The sequence below is a fragment of the Archocentrus centrarchus genome, chromosome 23 (genome assembly GCF_007364275.1).
Source record: "Archocentrus centrarchus isolate MPI-CPG fArcCen1 chromosome 23, fArcCen1, whole genome shotgun sequence".
In the NCBI taxonomy this organism is placed as follows: Eukaryota; Metazoa; Chordata; class Actinopteri; order Cichliformes; family Cichlidae; genus Archocentrus; species Archocentrus centrarchus.
This window is the reverse complement of record NC_044368.1, coordinates 2,105,546-2,114,612: the sequence shown is the minus strand read 5'-3', so window position 1 is coordinate 2,114,612 and position 9,067 is coordinate 2,105,546. Positions and strand designations below refer to the sequence as shown.

Sequence of the window (9,067 nt, the reverse complement as noted above, 5' to 3'; positions counted from 1 at the left end):
TGCAGATACAATAAAAAGTATTTAGAACTGTGGAACAAACTGACTTCCAGTAAATTCACTCTCCTCCTGCTGCAGACAACTTCCCATGAAAACAAAAGGACTCATTTCCCCATATCTGGATTTGTTTTCTAGCACCGCCTTTCCCTCCACCCTCCCAGCCTGAGAGCAGCTTTCCGCTGATTTTCCGGGAAAAAGGAAAACCCGACATCTGACCCCACCCTCATCATTCCTCGGAATTGTTCATACCCAGCATTCCGTCTCTGTGGGTTACTGGACGTCCCGCCCACCGGAGCCCTGAAAGCCTTAAAAGCAGCTCAGTCTGCAGCTCTCCTCTCACTTCACTGCTGCAGTCGGAGCTCCTCTGGACTTTGTGAACAGTGTTATTTTTTTACTGGATTTCCAGCTGCAAACATGACTCAGATCAACAGCTGCCTCAGATGCATCTTCATCATCTTCAACATCATCTTCGCGGTGAGTAAACCTTCAGAAAGCCGATAAGAACCGCGATCTTTCGGGCTTGAGCTCAGCACTAACTTCAGTACTTGTTCATGAGGCCAGCGTTATGGTACCACCTCAGCTGTGAACACGTGTCAGTCAGTCACATGGTTACTTTGTTTTTGTTTTTGCGTGTGTGCATCAGGTATAAATGACTCATCAGCTGATCAAAACATTAATTATCATCTGTTTGATGGATCAAATTATTGTTCATTTCTTTAGAAAGAAAGTGATGGGTCGTTACAGAAACATTTGTTTGTTTTTGTGAAGAATTTGTTGATTTATTTGAAAACAAACTGATTTTTGTGTGAAATCTGTGGACAGAGTAACATCGGTGAGTACGGCTCCATCGTGCGGTCGTGCAGACGGACTCAGGAGCTTTGAGGACCCGTTGGGTGGTTGTGTCATCGTTGTTGTTGCAGCTCAGCTCTGACCAAACTCGTGTTGTGTTTCTCTTCCAGATTGTCGGTGCTTTCATCTTCGGCATCGCTCTGCTGGCTCAGTTCTTCGCCGACATTCACGGAGTACAAAATGTGAGAACAAAGATGCTCAAACGTGGATTTAATACGTGGGAAAAACAGATTCTGGCTCTGAAACCAGAGCGTATTAAACTTTTGATGCTTCTTTTTTGTCTGCAGCTGGAGGTTCAGACCACCGGCCTGCTCGTCCTCTATATCGTGGGTGCCATCACCATGGTGGTCGCCATCCTGGGAGCCTACGGAGCCCACAGGGAGAGCAAAGTGGCCCTGATGGTGGTGAGTACAAACACCAGCTTATTGAAACTTAGCGGAAAAACAGGAACGTCAGGACCACATTCATCATAATCCATGCAGTAACGAGCCGACACTCAGAAATCCCGACAGATCATCTTTGCTGTGTTCACGTCTTTCAGTGTGTCCCTGTGTGAGCGCAGCTTCAGCACACAGAAGAAAACCAGCATTTTGTTGGGTCACATTTTAATAACTTTGTCCAAGTTCGCTTCCTCTTTGAGAAAGACAGTGAGGGAATACAGGCTCCGCCTCCTCTTTACATGTGCACACACACACACACACACAGATCCATAATCAGTGATGCTGAGTTATTTAATAATCCAACCCTGTCGGCAGTCTGTCTGTTTTCCTGTTGTGTTGCTCTGGAAAACAAGTTTGATCCAAAATGAGGAAAGTGTGTGGAGAAGGCTTCATGCAGCCACAGAGTGATGGACATCAGATCCACGGCTGTCACAGAACAGACTTCTCTCCATTTTTATTGGTCCTAAAATGAACTAAAGTGAGAAGATCTCGTAAATATTGTGGACTTGACTTAAAGCCGGCATTTAAAGTCAAACAGCTGCAAACTGACACGTTCAAAGCTTCGTGTTCGAGCGTCACCGGCACTCACTGATTTCTGTTAGTTTGAATGATGGCGTCTCAGATTTGGACACGATGGTGAGGCTGGTCGGGGTTGAGACGTTTCAGCCGTCCCCGCAGATCTCAGATGAAACGTTTTCCCGTCTCTCTCTGCAGTTCCTGCTCTGTATGATCCTGGGATTCCTGCTGATGCTCAGAAACGCGGTCCTTGCTGCCATCATGCGTCCTAAGGTAAAGGCCCAGACTCGCTGCTTCGGGCTCTCGTACTTAAAAGATTTTGCTGATTTAACTGGAAAGAAGTTTTTGAATATGTATTTATTTGTTTTGTAGCTCGACAGCATCATGGACGAGACCTTCCACAAGTTTTTCCCTCTGGACAAATCTTCAGACACAGTAAAGAGTCTGGTTGAAGGCTATCAGATAACTGTAAGTTATGCTGACATGCTCAGTGTTGTTCGGTCCATCTTTTATATACAGTTAATAGGAAGCAGGAACTGAACTTTCAAATTAAGAGCGAGGGAACTGTAATGTGATGTCACCTGAATCTTTTTTAATAAGCAAAGTAATGAAGGTCTCTCACACTCTGCTTCCACGTATGGTCTCATCGTCCCGTGGCGATCAGTAACCTCCCGTTTCTTCTTCTGCTGTTCTTAGTTTCGCTGCTGCGGTCTGTTCAGCTACAAAGACTGGGAGGACATCCCCACTTCCTGCGTGTGCAGCCGGGAGGAGGTGAAGAAGGGCGAGTGTCAGACTGCCAAAAACAGCGTGAGTGTCGCCGCACGCGCTCAGTTCACTTCTGTTAAATGTGTCGCAGTTTGTAACCTTTTTTACTTTTACAGCTTTTGCAGATTTTAGTGAGTCCTGAGACGTCCGTCTACACTAAGGTGAGCGACCGCAGCATTTTCAAAGAGCTGGAAACATTTGTGAGGTTCTAGCAGAAACTGAGAGTTTGTATCTTCCTGTTTTCAGACCTGCTTTCCCATCATTCTGGAAAAATCTCGGTTTGATTCCACCATCAGGCTCGCGGTCAGCTTCACTCTGGCTGTTCTGGCTGTGAGTATTATCAGTTATTCAAAGATTCAGGTCACATGACTTTGATTCTTCCTTTACTTCCTGGTTTTCTCTGATCCTGGATCAGAAGAAAGCTGCTCCTCAGAGGGCTGCTGTGTTTCAGAGAGGGCTGAATCTGATCTTTCTCATTAACATTCAGTAAATGGAGCCAAAAACAGTGTTTAGCTCTTCCTGTCAGAAAAGACTCTGAATTCGGAGCCTTAGTGTGAACGCTTTCTCTCACTTTAAGCTCAGAATGAGGCATTTTCAGAGCTTTGGTTCATCTATCATCAAAATCCTGTTTAAAATCAGGATAACTTCTGTTATTGAACACAAAGTAAAGTCGTCCTAAAAATTCTTCAGCTGAATCCTAGAAGAGTTTACCCTGTGGGTCAGAGTGCAGGTTTGCCCGTCTGCTCACCTCATTGTCTTACTGTCAGTTCACTCTTTAAAAGCTGGATCAGTTCAGCAGATCGGCTGATTTTCAGCTCTCCTCCTCGTGTCCCCCCCACAGCTCCTCGGCATCATTCTGTCTTCAGTCATGATCCAGCAGATGCATCGCCTCAGCAGACCCCCCGTCCTGCTGCAGCTGTCTCCACGAAAATACGAGGAGCTGCACAATCCTGCAGCGTGTTAGAGGAAGAGAGCTGCACCTCTCCCCTGTCTCTACCTCAGGGAGTGGGATCAGGAGTCTGTGAGGAGCTCTGATCGATGTTTCCACTGAAATCCGTCTGACTTGGATCTTCCGTCTGGAGCCGCTCTTCAGAGAATATCTGAAAACACAAGAATTTAATGTGCCAACAACTTTTTCTTTTGGCCTGAAGATACCTTCAAACGCGTGTGCCTTCATCCATGTGCCGTGTTCAAGGAAAACCACACGACCTCACCGGCTTCATGTTCTCAGTAATAAGATGCAACTTTTGGACACTGTGCTGTTAATAAAGAGTCACTCATGGAGCTCTAAAGGGAAATATTTTTGATATCTTTGTATCATATTTGTATCATATTTGCTTGTTCTGCTGTAAACTGAAACTTGGGTGATGCTCAGACTCAAAGAGAAGCTGTGCAGATGTTGTCTGTGTGTCTCCCTGCTCCACAGTCTTGTTGTGTAGCTGCAGCTGTAATTTTGTGTCACTTTAAAATAAACCACGTTTAAGTTCAGATCTGTGAGTCCTGTCCTGCCACACAGCCCTGACACGCTCATGAGGCGGTTCAAAGGTTCCTGTCATGATGCAGTTCAGGTAATAACTGGACTGCAAACACGTCAGGAAACAATGACTTTGTTTAAAGATCACATGATCAGACCAACGGACCACTTCCTCCCAGTTTGTTTTCCTGCTCGAGCACATTTTTCTGGTCGGTGGAGCAAATCATTTTGTCACTCACACCAGAGAGCACAGACTCACACATGTGTGGATCAGTGTTTGAATAATTAATAATCCTAAATAGCTCACTTGGTCTAGTTTAAGCAGGAGTTGGGACTTAGAAGCTGCTGAGTCTATAAAACGATTGTTTGGGAGGAGGTAAAGAGCATAACTGAAAAGATCATTTATAAACAGATTATATTAGACCCCAAATTATGCTTGGTGGCTCTACACCCAGAGAAGCATAACTGCAGGCAAACTGAATGTGCATCCAGAGACCTCAGCGTGCAGCATTGACCTGGAGAAACATCAGCAGCGCCACCCAGTGGTTAAAGCAGATGTTATCTCGCTCGCCATGTGAAAGATTTACATATTTTCATAAATCCAAGCAGCAATTGTTTGAAAAGATTTGGAGACCTTTTATTAATTTTATGAGGGATGTGGGCCTAACAGATGGAACGGTGAGAACGTACACCAGTGGGTCCATGTTTGAGTAAATATATACACACATTTTTTCCTGGGATCAGCCTGAAAAACTGAATTCCCTCTGTTGGTAAGAGAAGCTTTGATTACTTTATTTATTTATTTTGCTTTTTGTGTGTTCCTGTTGTTTTTGTTGAAACACAAACACCAAATCAAAAGTAAAGTGTGAATGATGTGATTTAAAAATCTGTAATAAACAGTTCATTGGTTTGCCTATTTTTAATTTTTATTACAATTCATAATGGCCCATATACTTGGATGGCCAAAGGGTGTATCTCTATTGGCTATTCTAAGTTGAATATGAAAGCGTTTTTTTTCAGGTTTACGTTTGGTTTTCAGGATGTTACGCTGGCAATCGAGAAGAATGGTGAATGTTAAATGTTATTGTTATTGTCTTCCTTTTCTTTGGTTCGTCCCCCTCTCCCTCCAAAAGAAAGAAATTTTACTTTTCATCTGTTAGAGAGACACAAACATGCAACAGATCTAATTCAATATGGCGTTGATGGGTTACCTAGATAAAAGGGAGAAGTACTTGTTTTTTTATTATAGCAAGGTCAACGTTAAGTCCACTGAAATTTGTAACTTTTAATGTTAAAGGACTGAATAGTCCTATAAAAAGAAAAAGGGTTTGTACCTACCTAAAGAAATTAAAACCTGATCTATATATGTATGTATATATATATATATGTGTGTGTGTGTGTGTGTGTGTGTGTGTGTGTATATTTATTTAATCCTTAATGATTAATCCCCCCCATTTTTGTTATGTTAATTAATCATTAACATGTTATCTTATTTATTTATTTATCTTTGGTCTTTTCATTTTAGATTTGCTTTATTACTCAAAAGATATTGAGATTGTTCCTGAGTTGACATTGTTCTGTTAGGTTATAAGTATAATATTATTTTTGAAAAATGTAAAATAAAGTATTCTAAAAGAAAAAAAAAATCTTTAATAAGAAATATTGTCTCCTCCGTGAATCGCCACCGTATCGTGGTGGAGGGGTCTGTCTGTCCCAGTGATCCCAGGAGCTATGTTGTCCGGGGACTTGTCCCCCAGGTAGGGTCTCCCATGGCAAACTGGTCCTGGGTGAGGGTCCAGACCAGGGGTGGGCAATTCCAGGCCTTGAGGGCCGGTGTCCTGCAGGTTTTAGATGTGTCCCTAATTCAACACACCTGAATCAAATGGCTGAATGACCTCCTCAGTATGCAGTCAAGTTCTCCAGAGTCCTGCTAATGACCTCTATATTTGACTCAGGTGTGTTGGATCAGGGACACATCTAAAACCTGCAGGACACCGGCCCTTGAGGTCTGAAGTTGCCCACCCCTGGTCCAGACAAAGAGCAGTTCAGAAGAGCCCTATGGCTGCAACAATGAGGTGGACAGTATACCCTGCCTGGGATAGGGTTACTGCGGCCCCACCCTGGAGCCAGGCCTGGGGAGGGAGCTCGAGGGAGAGCGTCTGGTGGCCGGGCATTAGGCCGTGGTGCCCAGCCGGGCGCAGCCCGAAGAGGTTACATGGGCCTGCCCTCCTGTAAGCCCACCACCTACAGCAGGTGTCGTTGGGGTTGGGTGCAGTGTGTGTCTTGCAGTGGCCGAGGGCGGAGGCCCTGGTGGACCGATCCCCGGCTATCGAGACTGGCTATTGGGACATGGAATGTCACCTCTCTGTGGGGAAGGAGCCTGAGCTAGTGTGTGAGGTTGAGAGATACCAGCTAGATATAGTTGGGCTCACCTCAATGCATGGCCTGGGCTCTGGGACCAGTCTCCTGGAGAGGGGCTGGACTCTGTTCCAGTCTGGAGTTGCCCTCGGTGAGAGGCGGTGAGCTGGGGTGGGTATTCTTGTATCCCCTCGGCTTGCTGCCTGCACGTCGGAGTTTTCACCGGTGGACGAGAGGGTTGTTTCCCTGCGCCTTCAGGGCGGGGAATGGGTCCTGACTGTTGTTTGCGCTTTCGCGCCGAATGACAGTTCAGAGTACCCACCCTTTTTGAAGTCGCTGGGCGGGGTGCTGGAGAGTGCTCCATCCAGTGACTCCATCGTCTTGCTGGGAGACTTCAACGCTCACATGGGCAATGACAGTGAGACCTGGAGGGGCGTGACTGGGAGGAATGGTATGCCCGATCTGAACCCGAATGGTGTTTTGTTATTGGAATTCTGTGCAAATCACAGTTTGTCCATAATGAACACCATGTTCGAACATAAGGATGTCCATAAGTGCACATAGCACCAGGCAAGGGTGTAACTTTGGGTCCAACATTGGGGGGGAGGGTTAAGCTCTCTGCCTATTTATTTATTTATTAAATAATTTACTTTTCTAAAAGGATTCGAAATACATTGTAATACTTTTACTATGTATTTATTTAACTGTCTTTGTATTTACTCTGCACCTTCAACAATTAAGAAAAGACTTACATTTTTCACATTTTTTCCAACAGTAACAAATATTTGACACTTTTAGAACGTATATGACACACCTACATTTCTCAGTTTTCCAAGTGTATGTATTTACCTGGTGCACTATAATTTGGCTAGGAGAAATTATGAACAATTCCACAAATATAGCCATTAGTAATTAAACAAGAGCAGTCTAAAACCCTTCATGCCATTTTCAGCAATTATGCTTAAATGTACATATATGACATTGTAAATTTTGAAATGAGGTCAAAATTACCTAAAGACAACAAGAGAGTTGCAGCTGTGTACTTAATTTATATAATATTCGAGCACTTCAAGACCTCCGTAGCTTCAAGTCATTCATTTACAAGGAGGTGTTTTCGACCAACAATGAAAAACTGTTGGTTGTCCGCTTTGCTCTTTTCATTTTTTCGAACTACACCCACTCCAGAGCAGCTGCTTCTACAAGCAAACGGTGAACACCCCTGATTGGTAGAGAAAGCGGGTTGGGTGATACCAAGATTTTGTGGGGAGAGGGGGGTTACATTACCGAATGATTAAACATGCTAGTATTTTACCCAAAAGTTATAATATATAAAGGAAATTAATGTTATTCATGTAAGATGTTTTTTGTAAATCAAAATGATGTGACTTTATTGGGGGGTTATAGTGATTGGATCAGATTATTGGGGGGGTCATAACCCCCCATCCCCCCCGGAAATTACGCGCATGGCACCAGGACACCCTAGGTCGCAGGTCGATGATTGATTTTCTAATCGTATAATCAGATCGGCGGCCGTATGTTCTGGACACTCGGGTGAAGAGAGGAGCTGACCTATCAACTGATCACCACCTGGTGGTGAGTTGGATCAGGTGACGGGGGAAGATGCTGGACAGACCTGGCGCACCTAAACGTATTGTGAGGGTGCGCTGGGAACGCCTGGCAGAAGCCCCGGTCCGGGAGATCTTCAACTTCCACCTCCGGCAGAACTTCGACAGCATTCCGAGGGAGGCTGAGGACATTGAGTCTGAATGGACCATGTTCTGTAACTCCATTGTTGAGGCTGCTGCTCAGAGCTGCGGCTGCAAGGTGGTTGGTGTCGGTCGTGGTGGTAACCCCCAAACCAGATGGTGGTCACCGGAGGTGAAGGGAGCCATCAAGCTGAAGAAGGAGTCCTATCAGGCTTGGTTAGCCTGTGGGACTCCGGAGGCAGCTGACAGGTATCGGCAGGCCAAGCGGAATGCAGCTCGGGCAGTGGCCGAAGCAAAAACTCGGGTGTGGGAGGAGTTCGGTGAGGCTATGGAAAAAGACTTTCGGATGGCATCGAAGCGATTCTGGCAAACCGTCAGGCGACTCAGGAGGGGAAAGCAGTGCTCCACTCACACGGTTTATAGTGCGGGTGGGGTGCTGCTGACTTCAACTGAGGCTATAGTCGGACGGTGGAAGGAATACTTTGAGGACCTCCTGAATCCCATTGACACACCTTCTGTAGTGGAAGCAGAGTCTGGGGACGAGGGAGATGACCTGACCATCACTGGGGGTGAGGTCACTGAGGCAGTTAAACAACTTCTTGGTGGCAGGGCCCCTGGGGTGGACGAGATTCGCCCTGAGTTCCTTTTTTTTTTTTTTTTTTTTTTTTTTTAAAGCCTGTCATGTCTGGTAGATCTTGCAAGCAGAACTGTGATCTGAATGCGTTGTTGTGCCAAACATATTTGCTATTTCAAGATGAGCTCTATAGGTTCTCAATAGGCTCTTCTTGTTGATGTTTTAACCCTTTATTTTATTTATCTGAGTTGTTTTTAACATACAATGTAACAGCCAGAGCTGACAGGCTGAAGAAAAGGAAAATAAAGAATAGAAAAAGGGAGAGAGAAAGAGAGCAAAAAAAGGAGAATAGAAAGAAAAAAAAAAAAAGAGGAAAGAGCACAAGTAA

General features: G+C 44.9%; 1 protein-coding gene across 1 annotated transcript; it reads left to right on the top strand.

Annotated features, from left to right (window-relative positions):
• The first annotated feature begins 257 nt into the window (after positions 1-257).
• LOC115773382 (tetraspanin-8-like) lies at positions 258-4,055 on the top strand. The gene is made up of 9 exons (XM_030720089.1): positions 258-471; positions 957-1,028; positions 1,134-1,250; positions 2,001-2,075; positions 2,175-2,270; positions 2,499-2,609; positions 2,684-2,728; positions 2,814-2,897; positions 3,409-4,055. Exons 1-9 carry the CDS (start codon positions 412-414, stop codon positions 3,529-3,531), a joined length of 783 nt encoding a protein of 260 aa, XP_030575949.1. The 5' UTR covers positions 258-411; the 3' UTR covers positions 3,532-4,055.
• The last annotated feature ends 5,012 nt before the right edge of the window (positions 4,056-9,067 follow it).

What these genes read in the sequence shown, in the direction of transcription:
- LOC115773382 (XM_030720089.1), top strand. Translation starts at nt 412, where the DNA reads ATGACTCAGATCAACAGCTGCCTCAGATGCATCTTCATCATCTTCAAC. An exon ending in ACATTCACGGAGTACAAAAT is followed by an intron (nt 1,029 to 1,133) that starts GTGAGAACAAAG and finishes TTTTGTCTGCAG; the next exon opens with CTGGAGGTTCAGACCACCGG. An exon ending in GTCAGACTGCCAAAAACAGC is followed by an intron (nt 2,610 to 2,683) that starts GTGAGTGTCGCC and finishes TTACTTTTACAG; the next exon opens with CTTTTGCAGATTTTAGTGAG.